Source organism: Malus sylvestris, chromosome 11 (genome assembly GCF_916048215.2).
Source record: "Malus sylvestris chromosome 11, drMalSylv7.2, whole genome shotgun sequence".
In the NCBI taxonomy this organism is placed as follows: Eukaryota; Viridiplantae; Streptophyta; class Magnoliopsida; order Rosales; family Rosaceae; genus Malus; species Malus sylvestris.
In genome coordinates this window covers 7,467,183-7,491,984 of record NC_062270.1, presented here as the reverse complement: position 1 = coordinate 7,491,984, position 24,802 = coordinate 7,467,183, and the positions used below count along the sequence as shown (strand labels likewise).

At 38.1% G+C, this 24,802-nt stretch overlaps 2 protein-coding genes, 2 long non-coding RNA genes and 1 pseudogene across 11 annotated transcripts; 4 read left to right on the top strand and 1 right to left on the bottom strand.

Annotated features, from left to right (window-relative positions):
- Window positions 1-3,292: 3,292 nt before the first annotated feature.
- On the top strand, window positions 3,293-14,448 carry LOC126589110 (cytochrome P450 736A117-like). Of its 4 annotated transcripts, none has more exons than XM_050254312.1 (3): window positions 3,293-3,350; window positions 12,778-13,652; window positions 13,756-14,448. In XM_050254312.1, exons 1-3 carry the CDS (start codon window positions 3,314-3,316, stop codon window positions 14,368-14,370), a joined length of 1,527 nt encoding a protein of 508 aa, XP_050110269.1. In that variant the 5' UTR covers window positions 3,293-3,313; the 3' UTR covers window positions 14,371-14,448. The 4 variants fall into 4 exon arrangements, with proteins under 4 accessions (XP_050110269.1, XP_050110270.1, XP_050110272.1 ...); XM_050254313.1 differs by having other exon boundaries at window positions 3,314-3,718; window positions 13,146-13,652; XM_050254315.1 differs by lacking the exon at window positions 12,778-13,652 and having other exon boundaries at window positions 3,314-4,225.
- LOC126589170 (protein THYLAKOID ASSEMBLY 8-like, chloroplastic) lies at window positions 6,727-11,409 on the top strand (annotated as a pseudogene).
- A 945-nt stretch (window positions 14,449-15,393) lies between the features above and the next one.
- LOC126589137 (protein SPIRRIG-like) lies at window positions 15,394-19,531 on the bottom strand. 5 transcript variants are annotated; one of them, XM_050254366.1, is made up of 6 exons: window positions 19,491-19,531; window positions 19,073-19,159; window positions 16,426-16,677; window positions 16,126-16,268; window positions 15,917-16,030; window positions 15,394-15,735 (listed from the first exon to the last, which is right to left on the bottom strand). In XM_050254366.1, the coding sequence occupies exons 3-6, from the start codon at window positions 16,646-16,648 to the stop codon at window positions 15,529-15,531; spliced, it is 687 nt and encodes a 228-aa protein (XP_050110323.1). In that variant the 5' UTR covers window positions 16,649-16,677; window positions 19,073-19,159; window positions 19,491-19,531; the 3' UTR covers window positions 15,394-15,528. The 5 variants fall into 5 exon arrangements, with proteins under 5 accessions (XP_050110323.1, XP_050110320.1, XP_050110322.1 ...); XM_050254363.1 differs by lacking the exon at window positions 19,491-19,531 and adding an exon at window positions 19,430-19,451 and having other exon boundaries at window positions 15,917-16,061; window positions 16,223-16,268; XM_050254365.1 differs by lacking the exon at window positions 19,491-19,531 and having other exon boundaries at window positions 19,073-19,421.
- Window positions 17,547-18,191, top strand: LOC126589187 (uncharacterized). Its single transcript, XR_007611753.1, has 2 exons — window positions 17,547-17,688; window positions 18,072-18,191. It is a non-coding gene; the product is annotated as an uncharacterized LOC126589187 (long non-coding RNA).
- A 410-nt stretch (window positions 19,532-19,941) lies between the features above and the next one.
- Window positions 19,942-21,772, top strand: LOC126589181 (uncharacterized). The gene is made up of 3 exons (XR_007611746.1): window positions 19,942-20,351; window positions 20,715-20,944; window positions 21,054-21,772. It is a non-coding gene; the product is annotated as an uncharacterized LOC126589181 (long non-coding RNA).
- Window positions 21,773-24,802: the final 3,030 nt, after the last annotated feature.

The window sequence follows — 24,802 nt, the reverse complement described above, 5'->3', positions numbered from 1 at the left end:
TATGGATTGAGATATAATGTTGGAAACTTAGTGATTGGTATGATGTAGTGAAATGTGATTTGACTTGTGTATTGGAAATGGTTGTGACATGTGATTGAAATTCTTATTGAATTGCTTGGGTGATGTGAGGTCTGGTAATAGACCGATAATCCATTATGATGGGGATTTGTTGCTCGATATTGTTTTGTTTCGTTAGTCTTCGTGAATTGACTAACTTGAATCATGTCTTGTTCCTTCGAGTCGTAGTTATGCTTCTTGGACTTCCGTTCAATTCTGTTGAGTGGTCCGGAACTAAGTTCTGCTTGGATTCTGTTGAGTCATGGTCCGGAATCGTATCCTGATTTGGATTCCGTTGAGTGATGGTCCAGAATCGTATCTTGATTTGGATTCTGTTGAGTGATGGCCCAGAGTCCCCTTTGGTGCTTTGATTATGTTGGATGATCCAAAATCCCCTTTTCCAGAAATGTAGTCTTCGACCAAACTGTGTCACTCTAGTCCTGCATTTCGGTCTATGATATGTGATATTGATTGATGTGATTGTGAATGATGTTGGTTGTGATTGTTGTCATTATGATTAGACTTGTTGACCAATGTGGCTAGATAATAACATTGTGCTTCGTTGACCGTTCTTTGAGATGTTGCATACTATGAATTGTGGTGATATGTGAAACATGATGATTTATGTGATGCATGAAGTGGAAATGTTAATCGTCATGTGGGATTGTTATGTTGGATATCATTGTATTTGTTATGATTAGACTCGTTGATAAATATGGCTAGAAAATATGTTGTGTTTCGTCGTTGTTCTTTAATATATCGCATAATATGCATTGTAATATATTGTTGGGACAAAACGTTTTATGTGATGGATATTCGATTGTAGTGAAACAATGAACTACAAATGGCTTGATCCCTATTGAGGGTACGTGGGCAGTCTAACGACGAGATTAGATGCAGCCATAAAATATACAAAAATTTCTATGAGATTTGGATCTTGAATTATGCTATGTACATATCTCGGATGCGGGGTAGGTTGAGATACGGGTATTTGGTGACGTCATGTGTCGATCCTGGACGTATGTCGGGTTCGGGACATGACAGGGCTAGTGGATTGGATTGCCACCTTTGTTTCTGATTTTGCTTCATTTGAAATTTGCAACTCTAATTAGGGTTGGGTTTTCGGAATATCTTCCATTTTTGTGTTGAATTTCAGTGATTTTCCTTCATATTTTCGGAAATTTCCTTTAGATTTGGGAAATTTCCATCTTGTCATTCGTTTCTTTGATCTTTGAAGGTTTTTTTGAAGGTTTTTTTTTCCTTGATATGATGCTAATATGAATCTTTGAAGCATATAAGTTTTTGTGAATTCATTGATTTTGATGTTGAAATAAATATTTGAAGGATTTTTTCTAATAACATACTTATGCTGGTTTTTTGGTAAGAGCAAATTCGTAATTTTGATCTAGTCGATACATACTTATGCTGGCATTCAATTAACATAATCACATTATTTGTTGTGTGTTTGTATACAATGTGTAGAATATATTTAGGTTTCGATCTGACCGATACATACAAGTTAATCATTTTCTCCAACCAAACTGAATAGTGTCTATTATATAAATAATGGGTATTTTGCAATTTAGGATTTGATTGTGGGTTGATTAATATACCATGTTGTTGTATTAAATTCCTTTGTTGTGATTGTTCAATTCCATTTCTTACTGATCTTTATTATACTGCTTCTTAGTACGACACTGCATCAAATACTTTACTAAATTATTTCAATTTAATCTAATCTAAATCAATTCAACTTAGTTTCTAAAACTAATCTAATTCAAGATGATTCGGTGTAACAAACGTGTATTCTAATAGATCTATCCGTGCCTAGTACCAAAAGGCTCAGAAATATGGATATGTTTAAGAAAAAATTGAGTCCGTTAAGTTTAATGTGGCTTCCCAAATTGGCTGTCTTTTCAATCAAAGCTGCAGATCATGTGTACCATTTCCTCTCACACGTGGCCTATTTGAGACCAAGTACCTTTATGTTCTTGTGAAGCAAAAAACCTTACAAATATCGTTTTGAAAACTTCCAAATATATATGTAATGTTGTAATAGTAGTGGGGTGAATGCCCACACGCTGAGAAGACTTTAGGATAGTAATATATTTGTTATTATCTTAAGTTCTCAAAAAAGCTACAGTATTAGTTTGTTATTATGCGAAGTTTTTCAAAAGAAGCGATCATTTCATATATTATTTTGTCACGGATGCCGTTTTATATAAATAGCATTTTGTGTGTAATTGTAACACACACAGCTACGAAAAGAAGCAAATCAATAATATCAATATCTCTCATTTCCTCATTCCTGCAATCTTTTGTATTATAGTTATGAAACTTAATAGTGTCATCTTCTGTCCCTAGTAAAGGTTAGGTATTGTTGTGCTTTGAAAAAACATGTTTCTGCTGTACTTTGAGAATAAACTCATTTTTGCTACTTCACATTTTCAGTTTTTTTTTCACCCGAAATTGTGAAAATAAGTTGTTTTTAAGTGTTTATCAAACACCTTTTGAGCTCAACTTTTTTTATACCAACTTTTTATAAAAGTATCTTAGTATCTAACCAGTACTAACTTTTCCCTATTTATAGCATCTAAGCTTCTTTAGCAATTAGTATTTTTTTTTTACTTATAGAATCATGGGTGATTTTTATAAAGAAAGTTGAAGTTTCTTTATGAAATTAATTGGTAATGTTGGGAATATCTCAATTTATTTGTAAGTCTACCCAAGTTCAAGGCTTCTTCTTCTATTAATATGAATTCATTTTCAACTGTGTGAAGATGTGAAGGTAAAAAAGTTTCATCCAATAAAAGGAGACCAATTTATTTATAAGTCCATGAAGTCTCTAATATGATCAAGGTGAGATTCGTTCTCAACGCATGTGAGGATATGAAGGTAAAACAATTCAACAGCAATGAAAAGAGAAATCTTGCAAGGACTTATAAGACGTTGAGCTACTCCTCATATTGCTAATTGGTTTTATGATGGAACCTTAACTTTCTTTATGGTATCAGAGTAGATTGCCCTATGTAAAGCCCAATAGCCACACATGCTCTACATCACTTAATTTGTGTTAGCACTTGTTTGGCTTGAAATTTGTCACACATGATAGAGAATGGGAGAATGTGAAAGTAAAAGAGTCACACATGCTCACTCTTTACATTGTATAGTGGGATAACCTTGACTTATATAAACCCAGAAACGAAGACCACACAACACACATTTTCTTTTCCAATATAGAGTAGAAGGAAGAACTATGATGATGGTGAGTGAAACCTCCTCTTTTTTGCAACCTTTGGCCTTCACTCTGCTGCCCATTTTCCTCATCCTCCTATACAGATGGTACTCCTCCGCTACAACAACCAACAAAACCCCTTCACCACCTTCTCCACCGAAGCTCCCATTCATTGGGAACTTGCACCAAGTAGGGTTGCACCCTCATCGCTCGTTTCAAGCCTTATCACAACGCCATGGCCCTCTCATGCTTCTCCACTTTGGAAGTGTCCCAGTCCTAGTTGTATCTTCAGCTGAGGCTGCCCGTGAGATCATGAAAGCCCACGACCTCACATTTTCTAACCGTCCCAAGTCCACCATCGTTGAGAAGCTTCTATACAACTACAACGACGTTACATTTGCTCCTTATGGTGAGTACTGGAGGCAGGTAAAAAGTATATGCGTCTTAAATCTTTTGACCAACAAAAGAGTTCGGTCTTTTCGCTCGGTGAGAGAAGAGGAAACCATATCCATGATCAGAAACATAAAGCAATCGTCATCATCACTTCAGAATTTAAGCGAAATATTTGTCAGGCTTACTAATGATGTGGTATGTAGAGTGGCTCTGGGAAGGACGCACAATGGTGGAGAAGGTGGGAGGATGTTTACGGAGCTTTTGGAGGAGTTTATGGAATTATTGGGAATTATCGACATGGGGGACTATATCCCGTGGCTTTCTTGGGTGCGCCATGTAAATGGTTTGGTGGCCAAGGTAGACAAGGTGGCTAAGCAGTTTGATGACTTTATAGTTGGTGTTATTCAAGAGCATATGAAATGTAGTTCAAAGAGTGAAGATGATGACAAGAACGATTTTGTCGACGTTTTGCTTGCAGTTCAGAAAGAAAACTTGTCTGGTATTCCTATTGATACAGTTACAATAAAAGCTCTCATCTTGGTAACTCTCTCTCTCTCTCTCTCTCTCTCTCTCTCTCTCTCTCTCTCTCTCTCTCTACTTTATAAGTTAGAGGCTAATATCTTAGTCAACACATTTCATTCTTGTAGGATATGTTCGCTGCTGGTACGGATACATCCTCTACATTTCTAGAGTGGGCAATGACTGAGCTTTTAAGGCATCCAAGGGTCATGAAAAAATTACAGAAAGAAGTAAGGGGAATAGCCGTAAGCAAAACAGACGTACTCACGGAGGATGATTTGGTCGAAATGCACTACTTGAAGGCGGTGATAAAGGAAACTCTTCGATTACATCCACCACTTCCATTACTAGTGCCCAGGTTGTCGACCCAAGACGTGGAAATAAATGGTTACAACATTAAAGCCAAGACACAAGTTATGATCAACGCATGGCACATTGGAAGGGATCCCAAGGTCTACGACAAACCAGAAGATTTCGAGCCAGAAAGGTTCTTGAATAGCGAGATAGATTATAAAGGGACTGACTTTCAGTTGATTCCGTTCGGAGCTGGTAGGAGGATGTGCCCTGGAATTCATTTTGCCATGGCAATTAATGAGATTGCCTTAGCAAGCGTTGTGCACAAGTACGATTGGGAATTGCCTAGCGGAGCAAGTGGGCAGGATTTAGACATGACTGAATCTACTGGTTTAAGCATACATAGAAAAAATCCTCTCAAAGCTGTTGCTATTCCATATTCATGTTGAAAGATGGATATAAGAAAATGAAATTCATAGTCCTCCGTTTATGTTTTATTTATCAAAATAAAATTAGCGATCCTCAAGTTTACCTACTAGATATTTGATTTAGTTTATAGCTGTGGATTGTATCTATCACTTTATACCTTTTTTAAGAAAAACTACCGAAAAATTCAAAAACTTTTAATTTTAATAAAAAATGATAAATAAAGGTGTAATAAATAGTACTAAAAAAACATCTAAAATATAATTTTTTATTAAAAATAATTAGTTCTGAAAATATTTCATTAAAATTCCTTAAAAGGCTATGGACTTGTACCTAAACCAACACCAATTACCCCACATCCTCCGCACCTTCCACCACCGCTGCTCATCAGCCCCTTTACTCTCTGCTCCCTGATTTTGTGAAGAAAATAGCACAATACTTTACCTTCTTGAACCTTTACCACTGAACATGAAGTCGAGCAATGACTCCATTCCTTCTCGACGGAGGATATAGGAGGAGGAGACGGGGATGGGTTCGACGGAAGCAGATGTTGTGGGTGGGTTCAAAGAAGGCAAAGATTGGAGGAGGAGAGAAGGTGGGTTCGACGGAGGCAGAAGTTGGAGGTGGATAGGGTTGGCCAGGTAACAGAAGAGGTAATAGAGGAAGAAGATGGTGAATAAACATACAAGTGCAGCAGACACGCAATTTCTTTTTCTTTTCTTTTTTTTAACACAGGACTATGATACCGATGAACAAAACATCTTGGTCTTCGCAACCTTTGGCCTTCGCATATATAGTTGCCAATTTTCCTAATCAGATCATTTGTGTGTGTCGGAACTGTTTCTTTTGCGGAACTGAGTTGGTCAATGACTAATAAAATACAGCTTCCTCATTCGGGCGAGAATCCTTGCGAATCCTCAAATTACATATGTTTATTGTATATTGTACGGTAAAAAGTTATTATATATTTTTATTTAAAATTGAATATAAATAGTACTTAACAAAAACTAACCGCATAATGTACGATAAATGAATGTGAATACAAAATATCCGTAATCCTCACAAAAAAGAATCCGCGTGATGATCCAGCGATAATCATCTACTTCTTTCCCTAAAATACCACTAATTTAATTTTTTTCGATGAAGTACAATATGAATAGTAAGTTAAGGGTGCTTTGGGTTAAAAATAACTAAAGAGAGTGTATTTCAAAAGTAAAACCATTTTTAGTTGGTGAGTTTGTAGGAGGAGTCTCTTTTTGCTCGCTCCTGACGCAAGATAACTGTTATCTCCCTCTAAAATCGTGTCACGAGTTTATTTACTAACTATGATTATCTATAATTTAATTTAGTCTTTATGAAAAAGAAAAATAATTAAAATATTGGGGAATACAAATAGGAAATTCAACAATTGTTTAATTGATAGGATATCGATAAAGGAATAAACGGTAATTTTGTTATGAATCATTTGGCTATTATTCTTTTCTTTAAAGATTTAATTAAATGTATAAGTAAACTTAGTTACTTAAACAAATTCATTACAAGATTTTAGAGAGGATATAACGGTTATCTGATATTAGAAAGCTGAGCAAAATGCAACTTTTGTAAAAACAAAGGACTAAAGCCAATTTCAATTTATAAAAAATTTATCGTGCACTTCAAACTTTTTAAATTAAAAAAAATATTTATAACAAGTGTATAATAAGAAATTGAAAATGTTGGATTGGCAAAACATAATTAAGATTTTTTAATGTTTCTCTCTTTTCGGGGACATGAAAACATAAGAAGGTTTCTATCTACGACCGTAAAGCCCCACTCTCCTTCTTTCATTTGGAGCAGCAGTAGCTTCTCATTTCCCAAACAAAACCTGCATCAGTCTCACTGACTGACCAACTCGTTCCCTTCATCACCCTCACTGCGGATCACCAATTCGTCCCCTTCATCAAACCTCCAATGGCGACTCGTGCATTTTCGCGATCAAAGTTCGCATTTTCTCTTCAATACTCCTTCAAAACCTGAAAACAACGCCCATCAAGTCGACCCCAATGCTTCTAAAATCCACAGAACTTGAACTCGAGTCCTGGAGATTCATTCGTGGGCTGAGGCTGTATCACGACGGGAGGCCCAGAGGACCGCTCTGGAGGGGCAAAAAGCTGATCGGCAAAGAAGCGCTTTTCGTAATCTCGGGTTTGAAGCGGTTCGAGGACGACGAAGAGATGCTCGGGAAGTTTGTAAATACCCCCGTTTTGAGACTGTTGAAGATGGATATGATTGTTGTTCTCACTGAGCTCAAGCGCCAGGAAGAAGTCGCTTTGGCAATTAAGGTATTGAATTTCTGTGATTAAATTTTGTGAATGTTTTGCATTTGATCTTCTGGTTTGTTCTGAAATTTTTGTACTTTGGGTGTTGAAGTTGTGCTGTGTGAATCCACTTATGTGTTGTTAGTTTACAGTCGTTGCGAAATGGGGCTCCGTGGGTTGCACGCTATGTATTTGGTTGAATGCCTGACTCAATGTGTGATCTTGGGCACCTTCAGTAATGCTTTGTCAATACAGTATTAGAAGCAATGCTTAGCTTTAGTATAAGTGTTTCTGGGTCTTCCAGTTAGTAGTGCAGGTTCATGGTGTATGGAAAAGCGCGATCGGAGTGACGTGGTTTTCGTGGCCAAATCCATCTTTGACTCAAGACGGGCATTTTTTTCACTTGTAGTTCTAGGTGCTAGGACAGCTTTTTGGATTTTGAAATAGCTAGTAATGGTGAAATGTTGAAATCTCATTCATGAGAGTCAACACTCACTGCCATATTTCCCATTTGAATCTACGAGAAACCAGACTAGTTTGATTTTGAAACCCAACTCTTCAAATACACAATGGTGCTTTCCTTATTCATTGTTTCCTGTGTTAAATGCCGAACCACATTACAGGTATGCTGTGGTTTTGCAGACTTGTTTATCAGAGTACATTTAGACCATTATTTGGAATGAATTCCTTCTAGACTGTACATCTTTATTTCTGTTTAACTACGTATGCAATGAACATATGTCTTTGTTTATTGGAATTACAAGCAACTTGGTGAATTTTCGGGTATTTAATGTTATTCGAAAGCAAGACTGGTACAAACCGGATGTCTATCTGTATTAGGACTTAATTATTGCATTAGCAAGATCTAAGAAAATGGAGGATGTTATGCTACTGTGGGACAGCATGAAAAAGGAGGATCTGTTTCCTGATTCTCAAACATATACAGAAGTTATCAGGGGTTTTTTGAACTCTGGTTGTCCTGCAGATGCAATGAACATTTATGAGGACATGAAGCAGTCTCCAGATCCGCCAGAGGAGCTGCCATTCCAGATTTTGTTGAAGGGACTTCTGCCACACCCCCTTTTGAGAAACAGAGTCAAGCAAGACTTTGAGGAGCTGTTTCCCAAACAGCATGTGTATGATCCTCCGGAAGAGATATTTGGCATGCGCGGCTGAGGTCTGCATTCAGTGCTTTGCTCCTACTTCAATCTGTTGTAGAATTTTGCATGCGCTTCTCTCCACACAGATGTTATATTGATTTCGTCGGGATTAAAAGTTATATGGTTTCAGGGCTTCAATCTCTCTCTTCATTGGAGGGGTTCGTTGCATCCCAACTGATTATAGGGTAATGGATTGCCTGCTAAAACCTTTAGGTGGTGTTTGTTTCCCTTCACTAGCCCTCGTTGGACTGGACTAGATTAATAGTTAGTCCAGTCCCATGTTTGTTACTTCATGGGACTAACTTTAGTGGGAGTACGCCGGACTCGCCTCGACTAAGGACCGTGCTAGACGGTCTTAGCGAGAGACGTCGTGAACCATGGGACTAGCTAATCCCTTCGATCGCTCTCTGCTCGCGTCCTCTACTCTCCTCTCTGCTCGCGTTCTCTCCCTCACCTCGTCCCCAACCCTGAATCATGAACAAAGACCTCGATTCGAATTTCAATCGGAGAACTCATGAGCTCTGTCGTCCGATTCACCTCCGCTCAGACCAAGCTCATCGGTCGCGCCTCCGATTGGCCTCCTTCCCCCTTGACCTCTTTCACCAACCATGCCCAGATGCAGAAACCCAGATGCAACACCTAACCATGCCAGATGCAGAAACCCAGATGCAACACCTAAATCTCAAAACAATAACAACAATCCCAATAACAGCGTCCTGTGCACAATTTCAGCAGAGGCCTCTATACAACCAGCAATCCGACGAAGCATCTGAAAATTCTGACGACACAATCAGACGAAGTCTCTGCAAATGGAAAAAAAAAACAATTTGGAATTTTTCTGGGTTTGATTTGAATTCTTCATTGTAATTGATATTGGAGAAATTGGGTACAATATTTGGATTATGGGTTGAAGTACATATTCACAATTTCCTAAATTGTTCATAGGAAATGAAATGGAAAGAAGAAGAAAAGTTCTGGGTGGGCGGTGCGAAGCAGACGAGGATGAAAAGAAAAGAAGGGTAGAGAGACGGGAGAGAGAGAGAGAGCCACATAAAAAAGCATAGAATAAAATATTTCTAAATATTTATTAAGTAATATAAAATATTAATAAATATGGATTAAATAATATAATATTAGAATTTATTATTAGTCTGTTCCTTAGTCCTGACACTGCACCAAACACTTCACTAAGTTAGCCCAGCTTAGTCTAGTCTAAGCCAGTCCAGCTTAGTCCCTGCAACTAGTCCAGTCCGAGACAGTCCGGTGCAACAAACGCACCCTTAGGTGGTTTATCCCATACATGTAAAATTGTTATCCTTCTTTAGAGCATCAAAGATCGGAGTTGTTGAAACGTAACTTGTCACATTTTGTACATGTTCTCGTTAAACTTTTGACCTGATTATGTGGACAAAGATGAGCACATATGATTGATTGTGGGTTTTGTACCCTTTGTATCTTGGTACTGCTAATCTCCAAGTTTAGGAGGCTGCAGTAATACAGAACGGAATAAGCTTTTATGGGATGGACAAGCCTCAGATCCCATGGAGGTTGCCCAGCGTACTCTCAGCTGGCTGCAGGAGTTTAGGCAGGCTAATCTACAGCCCAGTCATGTAAAGCCGCCCAAGCAACCGAGATGGGTGGCCCCTATCAATGGATGGTTTAAATTAAATGTTGATGGGGTGGGGCTGCGAAGGTGAAGGAGGGTGTGGGTGGAGCTGGAAGAGTGATCCGAGGTATAAATGGGGCGTTCATGGTTGCTGGTATCTGGCGGTTTCAGTGTTGTTTCTCAGTGGAACAGGTTGAGCTGCTGGCAATCCGAGAAGGGCTCATGCTTGCGCTGCGTTTTGGTTTCTTTGAAAGTGCAGGTGGTGATGGATGCCCTCGAAGCTGTGGAGGCCTGCAAGGGTGTTCTCGTAGAGCTCTCTAATATTGGCTTCGAAGTCTCTGATATTCAAGAGCTTCTGGTGGAGTTCTTGGAGTGCACAATATTGTATATTCCCCGTGAATGTAATAGTATGGCTTATTGCCTCGCTAAATCAAGTTTAGTAGGAGGTTTTTCAGTAAGTTGGTTAGGAGCTTCTTGATCATGATATGCATTCTCATTAAGTTCTATTTCAATAAATTATCGTATTCCTTTAAAAAGAAAATTGACTTGGCTCAAAATGACGTCTTTCTAGGCAAGTCGTCATAAAAAAAAAATAAAAAAAAAAAAATTGTTTCTTCTCCTTCTTTCCTTTGGCTGCAGCAGAACTTGTAACTTAATTTGCAGCCATGACTGCTCCTCCCCCCCCCCACAGCCCAGACTTGGGTGGTTCACATGGCCACTCATTCAAGCTTTTGGATGGTCTCGAGACCACTCTGGTCCCTTAAAGGTGTGTTTGTTTGCACTGTCTTTCACTGGACTAAGTTTTAGTCCAGTATTGTGTTTGTTACCCGGACTAAGTTTAGTGGGATTAGCAGGGACTCGCCTCGACTGAGTCCCTTGCTAATAGGTCTTAGCGAGACCCCCCGATTCGGAGAGAACTGCTAAGCCACCTTGTAATCCCATCATCTCGCTTCTCCTTCGTACCTTTGCACATCAATCGTAGCAGCATCTTGCTCCCTCGTCGCCTTCGCACCTTCGCCCCTTCCCTTCTCCTTCCTTGTCGCACCACCTCGTAGTTGTCCAACATATAAACAATCGACAACGGACCTGTATTGTTGGCAATGGTCTTCGTTTGGTGCTTTCTGCCGCGTCATGAAATCGGAGTCCTAGCCGTTGAAGGAAAAGAAGACGAACAAGTTTGCCTTGGATTTGGGTGCCCTAGCTTTCTGATTTCTAAATTCATTTGGGTTTTCTGGTCTTTCATGTCGATCTCTGTTGAATTGTATATGAGTTAATTTTCTTTTGATGGGTTAGTGGATTGGATTGCCATCTTAAACCCTAGATTTTGCTTCATTTGAAATTTACAACTCTAATTGGGTTGGGTTTTCAGAATATCTTCCATTTCTGTTTTTTTGTGTTGAATTTCAGTAATTTTCCTTCATATTTTGGGAAATTTCCTTTAGATTTGGGAAATTTTCATCTTGTCATTCGTTTCTTTGATCTTTGAAGGGATAACATGAATCTTTGAAGCATAAAAGTTTGTGTGAATTCGTTGATTTTGCAAATTAGAATTTGATTGTGGGTTGATTAATATACCACGTTGTTGTATGAAATTCCTCTGTTGTGATTGTTCAGGTTCATTTTTTACTGATTTTTATTCTCCTACTTTTTAGTTCGACAATGCACCAAAATTTTTATTAAATCAGTCTAATTTAGTCTAGCTTAAATCAATTCAGCTTCATTTCTATAATTAGTCTAATTCAAGATAATTCGGTGTTTATTAACCCAAAAAAAAAAAAAAAAAAAAAAAAGATAATTCGGTGTAACAAATACATTCTAATAAATCTATCCGTCCCTAGTACCACCCAAAAAGCTCAGAAATATTAATATGTTTAAGAAAAAATTGGGTCCGTAAGTTTTACGTGGCTCCCCAAATTGGCTGTCTTTTCAATCAAAACTGCAGATTATGTGGACCATCTCCTCTTACACGTGGCCTATTTGAGACCGAGAACGTTTATGTTTTAGCTCAAGCAATTTGTATGAACAAGAAAATGCTTACAGATATCGTTTGAAAACTTCCAAATACATATGTAATGTTGTAAAAGTAGTGGGGTGAATGCCGGACTTGGATCCTCTCCTGAGCCCAAGGAGAGGATCCTCCTAACCCAAATATTTGGGTTATTGGATGAAATTTCAACGGCTATAATTATTATAACTTTAAAGAAATTCTCTGATTGTAATCGTTGGATTTTCATTCAACGGCCCAAATATTTGGATCAGGAAGATCCTCTCCTTGGGCTCAGGAGAGGATCCAAGTCTGTGAATGCCCACATGCTGAGACTTTAGAATAGTAATATATTTGTAATTATCGTAAGTTTTCAAAAAGGTTACAGTAATAGTTCGTTATTACGTGAAGTTTTTCAAAAGAAACGATTGATTCATATTTTATTTTAACACATATATGGTTCTTTATAAAGAGTACTTCATGTGTAATTGCAACACATATATTTTATTTTTTCATGGTATCAGAGTATATTGCCTCATGTGTAAAGCCTAACAACTACACATGATTCACATCATTTAATTCGTGTTAGTACGGTTTAATTTGAAAATTCACCAAAGAGATGAGAGAGAATGAGAGAATGTGAAGGTAAAAAGTCACACATGCTCACTCTTTACATTGTATACTGGGATAACCTTGACTTATATAAACACAGAAACGAAGACCACACAACACACATTTTCTTTTCCAAGATAGGGTAGAAGGAAGAACTATGATGATGGTGAGTGAAACCTCTTCTTTTTTGCAACCTTTGGCCTTCACTCTGCTGGCCATTTTCCTCATCCTCCTATACAGATGGTACTCCTCCGCTACAACCACCAACAAAACCCCTTCACCACCTTCTCCACCGAAGCTCCCAATCATTGGGAACTTGCACCAAGTAGGGTTGCACCCTCATCGCTCGTTTCAAGCCTTATCTCAACGCCATGGCCCTCTCATGCTTCTCCACTTTGGAAGTGTCCCAGTCCTAGTTGTATCTTCAGCTGAGGCTGCCCGTGAGATCATGAAAACCCATGACCTTACATTTTCTAATCGTCCCAAGTCCACCATCTTTGAGAAGCTTCTATACAACTACAACGACGTTGCATCTGCTCCTTATGGTGAGTACTGGAGGCAGGTAAAAAGTATATGCGTCTTAAATCTTTTGAGCAACAAAAGAGTTCGGTCTTTTCGCTCGGTGAGAGAAGAGGAAACCATATCCATGATCAGCAAGATAAAGCATTCGTCATCATCCCTTCTGAATTTAAGCGAAATGTTTGTGAGGCTTACTAATGATGTGGTATGTAGAGTGGCTCTGGGGAGGACGTACAATGGTGGAGAAGATGGGAGGATGTTTTCGGAGCTTTTGAGGGAGTTCGCAGAATTATTGGGAATTATCGACATCGGGGACTATATACCGTGGCTTTCTTGGTTGCGCCATGTCAATGGTTTGGTGGCCAAGGTAGACAAGGTGGCTAAGCAGTTTGATGACTTTATATGTGGAGTTATTCAAGAGCATATGAACTGTAGCTCAAAGAGTGAAGATGATGACAGGAATGATTTTGTCAACGTTTTGCTTGCAGTTCAGAAAGAAAACTTGGCTGGTTTTCCTATTGATACAGTTACTATAAAAGCTCTCATCTTGGTAACTCTCTCTCTCTCTCTCTCTCTCTCTCTCTCTCTCTCTCTCTCTCTCTACTTTAGAAGTTAGAGGCTAATGTCTTAATCAACACATTTCATTCTTGTAGGATATGTTTGCTGCTGGTACGGACACATCATCTACATTACTAGAGTGGGCAATGACTGAGCTTTTAAGGAATCCAAGGGTCATGAACAAATTGCAGAAAGAAGTAAGGGGAATAGCCGTAAGCAAAACAGACGTACTCACGGAGGATGATTTGGTCGAAATGCACTACTTGAAGGCGGTGATAAAGGAAACTCTTCGATTACATCCACCACTTCCATTACTAGTGCCCAGGTTGTCGACCCAAGACGTGGAAATAAATGGTTACAACATCAAAGCCAAGACACAAGTTATGATCAATGCATGGCACATTGGAAGGGATCCCAAGGTCTATGAAAAACCAGAAGATTTCGAGCCAGAAAGGTTCTTGAATAGTGAGATAGATTATAAAGGGACTGACTTTCAGTTGATTCCGTTCGGAGCTGGTAGGAGGATCTGCCCGGGAATTCATTTTGCGATTGCCATTAATGAGATCGCCTTAGCAAGTACTGTGCACAAGTACGATTGGGAATTGCCCAGCGGAGCAAGTGCGGAGGATTTAGACATGACTGAATCTACTGGTTTAACCGTACGTAGAAAAAATCCTCTCAAAGCTGTTGCTATTCCATATTCACTTTGAATGATGGATATAAGAATATGAATCCATAGTCCTTGTATGTTTATTTATCAAAATAAAATTAGCGATCCTTAAGTTTAACTACTAGATACATTGATTGAGTTTATAGTTGTGGACTCCATCGGTTACTTTTCCAATGTCATGTATCTTTTAATGAAGAAGTAGAGAAATGGAGAATTAGGTGAGCAAAACTACGCATAGTTAATAATTTGAAAACTCACAAATATATATATATATATATATATATATATATATATATATATATATATATGTAAGCTTTTTATAGCAATTAGCACTTTATTTTTGTTTTCATATGAAATCATGGATGATCTTAAAATAATATACTGGGATGACCTTTATATAAACACACAAACAAAGCACACGCAAATGCACACATTTTCTTTTCCTAGATACGATTTGACTATGACCTGGTGAATGAAACCTCCTCTGTTCTGCAACCTTTGGCCTATTCTACTACTTTGTATCAGGATGATCTTTACCTTTATATAAACAAACAAGTGCAGCAGACACACCCATACACACAATTTCGTTTCCTACATAGGACTATGAAGCCGACGAACAAAACATCGTTTTTGCAACCTTTGGCCTTCATATATATTGCTGGCAATTTTCCTAATCGAAGTATTTGTGTGCAGTGTCGGAACTGTTTTTCTGATGAGGAATTGAGTTGGTTAATCACTAATATATAAATCTCAAATTTAGAATTGTACTAGAAATTAGGTCTGCGCGTTGCCGCAGGAACCAGCTGTTTCAAGCGTAATCGGATGAATAAAACACTTTTAAGTTGAATAAATTCAACACAATTATGAACAAACAAAGGAATAAATGAGTGAATAAGATCAATAAGATAAGCAGTTTTGTTTTTATACATTCAAGTGAGCTGGCATATAAACACATTGTACAATGAGTAGGAAGAAACTGTACGGTTTGATTAGGAAGAGATGGTTACCCAAAAAGTTATGTTTCCTTAAGAAACAGAACAAACATGTAGTTCACACATCTAACTGAATCCACAAAAAGTTTTGATTAGCAATGCACCAACAAATACTCAATCAACATAACTGAATCTACACAATCATATAGTATCAATGCTTTCGTTCTCTACTAATTAATCAATGCAACATTTCAAATTTCGTTTCCTCATATACGGTAAGTATTCAAAGTCATCCCATCCCAATTCCACATAAGATAGTACACAAACCTTCGGAGAGATGCCAGCGGATAGCCGAAAGCTGGATTTCGTGTTACAGCATCTGAAGAAGCATGAATGGCAGCTGCAGGAAGATTGCAGTGCTCAGGAGCAGAAACAGCATATGGTTTGACTTCTTTTGGGTTCTGGAAGATGGTCTGACATTCCAAAATATCAAGATGATCTTTCTTTAACAGAAAACATGCATAATATTTTCATAAGAAATCGAATCCTCATCGGTTATTCCCAATGTAATATGTTAGATTGAATAATTTCCAGAAATAAAATAAACATTCCGAAAGGTTCAGCTGAGTTTCTTGTTTCTCCAAAGAAAGTTACCTGTAAATGAAGAACATCTGCTAATGGCAACCTCTTCAAGTGAGGGAAGGTAAGCAGTTGGGATGGCGTTTGCCCAAAGTATGCAATTTGGTCCTGTGTTGCATGCTGTTGAACCTGATTTTGGCACAGAGGAAAAAAGAATGTACTGAAAAAAATTATCAAACAATAATGGAAAAAATCATACAGATGCCAACAGAAACTATACTTACTGGGTCTGAGATCTTATCAATATCCACTGTCCCTTCATAGGTAATGTAAAAGAAAAAATTATTTGCCATTATATCTTCTTTGCCACGCTGCTTATACCTGTATATCCCAAAGATGCGCTTCGTATCGACTGGTCCCTTCGTGCCTGATCAACACAAATGCATCAAGAAATATAAAAAACTCAGCATCAAGGCAACTATTCTTTATGGTTTCATATAACAAAAATGCTCAATCAACCATGAATGAACAATAGCAATCATCACTGATCAATCTTTCACCAAGAAACAACAAAAAAAACATACTTTTAAACTGAGTGAGGGATCTGAGATGTTTGAGAGCTGGAATGTTTGAGCAATTTGTGCGAAAAAGTTGAAGAGCTTTGAACTGAGTGAGAGACAGAGAGTGTGGAGTGAGAATGGCAGAGAGAATTAAAACCAAACCAAACAGTAGAAAATCAAGTATAAAAATGGTACTTATCTTGTGCATGAGGACATGCAGACGTAGGATGGACGAAGGAGAGCACATCCAGGGTCCACCTCCTTGTCCTCCTTTTCCTGTAATTGCAGCATATAAACAGCAAAATACAAAACCAGAAACCCCCAAATTTATTCATTTCTTAATTGAAAATCCAGAAAAAAAAAATGCAAAATTTAAGTAATGCACAGAAAACCCAGATCCCACCCCAAATTTATCCTCGAAGGTTTTTTAGAAATCAACCAACCATGAATCAGAGAAGAAGCAGAGGATTGAGTAAGGGGAGGAGAGAGTTCCACTGCGAGATAGAGTGTTTGAGCGCAGTGGTGCTGTCGAAAACGGACCAAGGGGACCAATCTAGACCCCCAGCCACGATCCCTACCCCTCTCCCTCAAATCCCGACGGCCCCCATGGTTTTCTCTGACTGTCCCCCCCTCTCCCACTCATGAAATCGAGGATCTGTAGCAATGGCACTAAGATCCCCACTCCTCCATCTCCCTCAGTCGCTCTGTTTCTGTCTCCCTCTCTCTTTATCTCTATGTCTATGTCTATCGGCATGGCCTCCTCCCTCTCCCTCTCTATCTCTATCTTAGAGGCGGCATGGCCTCCCATCCCCAAAACCCTCACCGAACGAAGAATGAAGAGGCAGTGGTAATTTTGTTAGTAACGTGAAATCCACCAACAGCAGCAGGGGCAGAAAGAGCCAGTGGCAAAATGGTAAATAATTTGCACAAAAAGATACACTACAAAGGTGGTACGAACGGTGTCACCCCCTAAAATGCACCAATGCAGATAACACACATTTCACCAGAGTGAATCCAATAAAATCACAAATCAATATTGGCATCTCTAAAGAATTTAAATAACCAAGAGATGGGTGAACAAATCAAAGCAGTTTGATTTGTACTTATATTCAATTCAGCTGACATCAAGAGCCGCTTTACAATCAAAAGGATAAACTTATAAGCTTTTATTCACAAAAGTTGTAATCTCAACAAAATAATCTGTTTGCATAAGAAACATAAGCGGCATGTAGTTCACATATGGTCTGTGAAAGCACCCAAAATTACAAAAGAAAAGACTAAGGGCTGGTTTGGTATTGCTGTGCTTTGAAAAAAAAGCTGCTGTGAGAATAAACGGTTGTGCTGTGAGAATAAACGGCTGTGAAATAAATCAGCAGAGTGTTTGGTAAACTTTTTTGTAAAAGTGCTTTTGGAAAAAAAAAAAAAAGCAGTCTGATAGTGGGTCTTTTCATTAAATGAGCACTGTAGCTCCGTGTGCTTTGAAAAAAAAGCCAGTTTTCCAAAGCTGCAAATAGGAGCTTCAGCTTTTTCCTTTGATTTCAGTTTATTCTCACAGCAGCTTCCAAAATAAGCCTTTTTTTTTCAGTTTACCAAACATCTAAAACCCCCACAGCTTTTTTTCATGGGTGTTTTTTTTTTTAAGCACCTCACTCCCAAATCATCCCTAAGAGAATCCACACTAAACAAAAAAAAAAAAAAATCCAACAAATCCCTCATTGTTTCATAAATATAATATTTACTCAGCATCACTATTGCGGCAGATTTTTATGACACTACGACACATACTATACGACCAACTTCATTTCTTACTCATTTTAGACTAAAGTGATTTTAAAATGAAGGCTTACAATTTATTGAACCAACAAATCTAAAGCCACATACATATATGCAGTTGAAACTCATATGGAACGTACCCAAGAAAGTATCTGAGTTAAGAACTCCAAAGCTTAAGCAAAACCATTATCAACAATGTTGTAAAAAAAGAAAGAAAAAAATAGTCATTGATAATTTGAAATAATTCAAAATTGCAAGCAAGAAAAGGCTTCAATTCAAAAAGCTCTGCAAGGTCGTGAAATTGGTTCTTCACTAAGATTTTTATAGGAATCCAATCCATTTTTTTAAAATAAATGAGAAGCATGCAAGACAATTTGGTTCTTCACCTAATCAGCTCAAAGTGCCCTTGCCAAAATACATTTTTCGACTACAATAGATTTATGAGACTAAGTATCCTCTCTTTTTATGCCATATCTAATTAATTTCATGTCATTCCGAAAATGGCCTATTTACCATTTCCGCAAGATACAGATTAGATCTTGTAGTAAATTTAGACGAAATAAGGCATTTGATTTAAAATCATAATAAATAGAACCTGAATCACATCACTACAAATACAAATAAAAGAAAATGAAATTATTCCCATTTGGTGGCTAAGAAAACCAAAAAAAGTAAGTAACTTTTTTCCCCTAAGAACATTCACACAAAAATTCCACCAGAAATTGCAGTTCCCACAAATCCAACAACAAATCAAGAAACCCCATGACCCCATTTTCCTTTCCACATTTTCCAGGCAACCAAACAGACGCCAACCCAACCCTAATTCCGAAATCGCTCAACAATGGGCGGAGAACGCATTTATATAAGATGAAATTAGAATTTGGGTTGGGAGAGTTACCAGCAGTGTCCCATAAGCCTAAATTCACAGTAGTGCCTTCAACCACCACATTTGCACAGAAGTTATCAAACACAGTTGGTAATAGTCCTGATGAACACAAAAACAATTGAAAAACAAAATGAAATTACTTGGAAAGGGAAAGGGGGAAAAGCAAAGCACTTTGTCTAGAGAGAAAAAGAGAGAAGAAAGAGAGAAGAAAGAGAAAGACAGAGATAGAGAGAGAGAGAGAGGGGGGGGAGAAAGATCTGAACTAAAATCTTGAAAACAACAGAAAAAAAGTTGCAAAACCAGATGCATAAACAAATAAAGTAATCCAAAAAACCCAAAAGTCACACAGATTAGTCAAATGTGAGAGACCCATAAATCCATAAGAAATTACTCCATCTCATGCAATTTGTATGAACAAGAAAATGCTTACAGATATCGTTTGAAAACTTCCAAACACATATGTAATGTTGTCAAATTAGTGGGGTGAATGCCCACATGCTGAGAAGACTTTAGAATAGTAATAGTTTGTTATTACGTGAAGTTCTTCACAAGAAGCGATCGTATCACATTTTATTTTGTCACGGATATGACTTTATATAAAGAGTACTTTGTGTGTAATTGCAACACACACATTTTATTTTTTCATGGTATCAGAGTAGATTATCCTATATGTAAAGCCTAACAGTTATACATGCTACACGTCACTTAATTCGTGTTAGTACGTGTTTGACTTGAAAATTCGTCACACATTCAAGAGAATGAGAGGATGTGAAGGTAAAAAGCCACACATGCTCACTCTTTACATTGTATACTGGGATAACCTTGACTTATATAAACACAGAAACGAAGACCACACAACACAACACACATTTTCTTTTCCAAGATAGGGTAGATGGAAGAACTATGATGATGGTGAGTGAAACCTCCTCTTTTTTGCAACCTTTGGCCTTCACTCTGCTGCCCATTTTCCTCATCCTCCTATACCGATGGTACTCCTCCGCTACAACCACCAACAAAACCCCTTCACCACCTTCTCCACCGAAGCTCCCAATCATTGGGAACTTGCACCAAGTAGGGTTGCACCCTCATCGCTCGTTTCAAGCCTTGTCTCAACGCCATGGCCCTCTCATGCTTCTCCACTTTGGAAGTGTTCCAGTCCTAGTTGTGTCTTCAGCTGAGGCTGCCCGTGAGATCATGAAAACCCATGACCTCACATTTTCTAACCGTCCCAAGTCCACCATCGTTTAGAAGCTTCTATACAACTACAACGACGTTGCATCTGCTCCTTATGGTGAGTACTGGAGGCAGGTAAAAGTATATGCGTCTTAAATCTTTTGAGCAACAAAAGAGTTCGGTCTTTTCGCTCGGTGAGAGAAGAGGAAACCATATCCATGATCAGCAAGATAAAGCATTCGTCATCATCCCTTTTGAATTTAAGCGAAATTTTTGTGAGGCTTACTAATTATTAACTACATTGTAAAAGATGAAGAATTGGTACAAATAAAGATGAAGATGATAGAGAGAAAAACCAGAAAGATTGTATTGATTAAAATGGAGAAAATGAATACAAAAGAACTTAAAGAAATGATAGCTAAACAATCCCTTATATAGCCATATAACCTAATTACAATAATACCCCTTTCTGTTATATCAGTTATTACTCCCCCCTCAAACTGAACTCTGGAGTATCCAAGTGAAGTTTGAACTAGCCACGTGAGATTGATCTGGGAAAGATGCAGTGACGCCCAATCGAAGTAATGTAATGACAGTTTCCTCTCCTCCAAAATAGGACGCCCAGTGAAGCCCTGTTCTTCCGTGAGCATCTCTAAAATTTGCAAAAATATGAACTGATTTTGTATTGAAGAAGCCACTTAAAATATGGGGGTTAGTATGTTGATAATTGTTTTATTATATATATATATATATATATATATATATATATATATATATATATCAATTTGGTCCACTCATGTTTGTTTTGTGCCCCATTTAGGACCTAGGAACGAGGAATACAATATGAGCTTCGAGGCATTCCCCTACCAGTGAGATCGTGCTATTTACTCTCTACTTCGACATCTATTGTAATAGCACTTTTCTATCTTAAATTTCCATGTGTACTCTATATTAGACGTATGCTCTGAACATATCATGCATTATCTTAATATTTCATTGTTGATAGTTGAACTTAAGTTTTGTGTTATACGTTCCTATTGCATGAATAAACCCAATTTATATGCATGTTTCACATGTTCATAGCATTTGCATTAATTAAATGGCTTTCATCACCCTTCGGATGTCAGCCAGCACGTGACCATCTCGATATCCCGAGGACATCGAGATCGGGGGCGTGTCAAGAACTATTAATGTTTTAGCTCATATGTATCGATCAATAATTTGAAAATTCACAAATATACATACATATATATACACACACACACACACGCAAGCTTTTTTTAGCAATTAGCACTTTATTTTTGTTTTCATATGAAATCATGGATGATCTTAAAATAATATACTGGGAGACTGAGATGACCTTTATATAAACACACGAACAAAGCACACGCAGATGCACACATTTTCTTTTCCTAGATACGACAGGACTATGCCATAAGACGCGCCGTCGCAGTCAAAACTCTCCTCTCCAGTGGGACCAGCGGGCCGGAAGCCTCGATTCCTTCAATTAAAAAAAGCGATTCGGTCAGTAGAAAAATCATCTCAGGGTGCGTTTGGTACGCAGACGGAACGGAACAGGACGGGACGGGACGAAACGGGACGGGACGGAACGAAGGTGTAATTTTTAAAAAAGACATGGGGTATATTTGTCTTAAAATGGTAAAACATTGTGTTCCACAGACGTGGAACAAACCCGTTCCAGAGGGAGGTGGGACACAAAAACACCCAAAATCTGTCCCGTGGAACAGCCCGTTCCACCCATTTTTGACGCACCAAACGCGGGACGGAACGCCTCGTCCCGTCCTGTCCCACGTACCAAACGCACCCACTGAACATTGAATTATATACAAAGGACAAGGATTGTCTGCCATTCTTGTTCCCGTGCCCTCCCATGCTCTCCTGTTTGTGTAGTCACGGTTAAGCCACATCAACATTTTATATTACTATTCATTTTTGTCTTATTATCTCTATAAAAAAATAATATAAAATGTTGACGTGTCTTAACTTTAACCACACAGGAGAGCACGAAAACAAGGAGGGCAGACAATCCTTGTCCATATACAAAACCTCGTGAAAAAACCAACCTGGCGAATGAAACCTCCTCCTCTTTTCTGCAACCTTTGGCCTATTCTACTACATTGTATCAGGATGATCTTTACCTTTATATAAACAAACAAGTGCAGCGGACACACCCAAACACACAATTTCGTTTCCTACATAGGACTATGAAGCCGTTGAACAAAACATCGTTTTTGCAACCCTTGGCCTTCACATATATAGCTGGCAATTTTCCTAATCGAAGCATTTGTGTGCAGTGTCGGAATTGTTTTTCTTATGAGGAACTAAGTTGGTTAATCACTAATATATAACTCAAATTGAGATTGTATGACTAGTGAATATCTGAATGCTCATTCATTCAAATTTTCATGAATTTAAGTTTTTTTCTATTTATTTTGAGTAAACAAAATATTTTAGTTATGTTACTGGTCATATCATTCACTTACCTAAACTGTAACGTTTACCCTTTCTCAATTATTTCACATAAAGTTGACCGGACAAATATCATATTTGTAATGTACGAATATTACACTTTGCTATAATTTCTCGCTAAATACTAGATGTTGAAGTGCAAAATTCCTTTCTTTGATGGTCTCTTGTCAATATCAAGATGCTTTATGTTCTTTAGTAACTTTTTTTTTTTTGTTACATGGATAAAGAAAATAAGTTTCAATAGCAAACTAATAGTGTTTCTGGTATACACCTTCACTAAACTTGTACAAAGGGGACATTTTCGGCATTTTCATCATTAAAAATGCTCCATATTGAAAACTAGTTTTATGTCAATTACAAAACGCCACCCAAACTGACATGTTGTCTGACGTTCGTTAGACGGCATGGAAACATGTTTTCGTGACATGTTTAAGCCGCCACGTTAAAGTTAAATTTTATAGGATACCTCGGATAACAACGTCATGTGCATACAACTTGAATTTTGAATCCAAAGGTCATTGAGGGTTGTATCAGAACTTTATTTTCAAGTGGTCATGAGTTTCATCATTGTTCCTCACTTATTTATTGATGATGTGCAGGGAAATGCATACTACCAACTTCTAATTTTCCGTGATAGGATAGAAGTGACGCTGGTGAACGAAACCTCCTCCTTTCTGCAACCTTTGGGCTTACTGCTGGCCATTTTCCTCATCCTTCTATACAGGCTGTGCTCCTCCGCTACCACCAGTGGCGGATCCAGGAAATAATGTTTGGGGGGTCAATAAGGATAGTGCGCGTAGTGCGAAATTTTTTTTTAACAGAAACGGCATGCATATCGTCATTTCATCGGGTCTTGGTAGGATAGCGCGATCAGCCTCTCGCCGATAGTTACCATACTGAAAGGTGCCTTCACTTTCCCTGACAACCAAAAATACCACAACTAATCAGCATCAATGTAATCTTAGATCTCAAATTGAAAAAAAATGCAAACTTTGCAAGTACGAACAGTATGATAAGGAAAGAGCCAGGCTTACAACTATGAAACTAACGAGGTGCACACAACGAAACTCTACACAGAACCTGCAACCGAAGTCTTTTTCTTCTCGCGCGCGCCCTTCCTTCTTCTTCAACCTGCAACCGAAGTCTTTTTCTTCTTTCAGACATTTCATCGAACACGTGGTGTGCAGCTCCAAGAGGTCGCACCAGCAACTCCAAGGGGTTGCACCAGCAGCTCCAAGGGACCTCTAATGTTATTTCCATGGCTTCCAAGGGGTCGTGCGACCCCATTGACCCCACTGTGGCTCCGCCTCTGGCTACCACCACCAACAAAACCCCGTCGCCGCCTCTTCCACCCAACCTCCCCATCATTGGAAAGTTGCACCAACTAGGGTTTTACCCTTATCGCTCGTTTCAAGCTTTATCTCAATGCCATTGTTAATAACTATATGGATAATACAAAGCCAAAATAACCAAATAAAAAAATAGGTTCCCGTGTCCATTTTGGAAGTGTCCCCATCCCTGTTGTCTCTTCAGCTGAGGTTCCCGTGAGATCAAAAGGCATGAGATTACAAAGCCAAAATAAAAAAATAGGTTGCTCCCAAACACTATATGAACTAGCCTCATTGCCAATAACAATATGGATAATACAATATGAATAGTAAGTTGAGAGTATTTTTGTTAAAGATGATTAAAAGAGTTTGCATTTTTAAAAGTACAACTATTTTCAGTTCATGAGTTTGTAATAGGAGCCTGTATTTGTTCACTATCCTAATATAAGGTAATCGTTACTTTCTTTCTGAATCGTGTCACGTGTCTATTTAACCAACTATAGGTATTCATCATTTAATTAAATCTTTATAAAAAATAAAAAAATTACTTGAACAATTGTTTAATGAGAAATGTTAGGGAAACTAAACTTGTAAACAAAGTTTTGTAAACTAAATGATATGGAAGTTAATGATTAGATTATTACTTAAGCGTTGATAAACATGCTCATTTACTATTGGTGACACATCATTTAGTTTGCAAATTTTGTTTACAAATTAAGTCTCCATACCGTTACTGTTGTTTAATTGATAG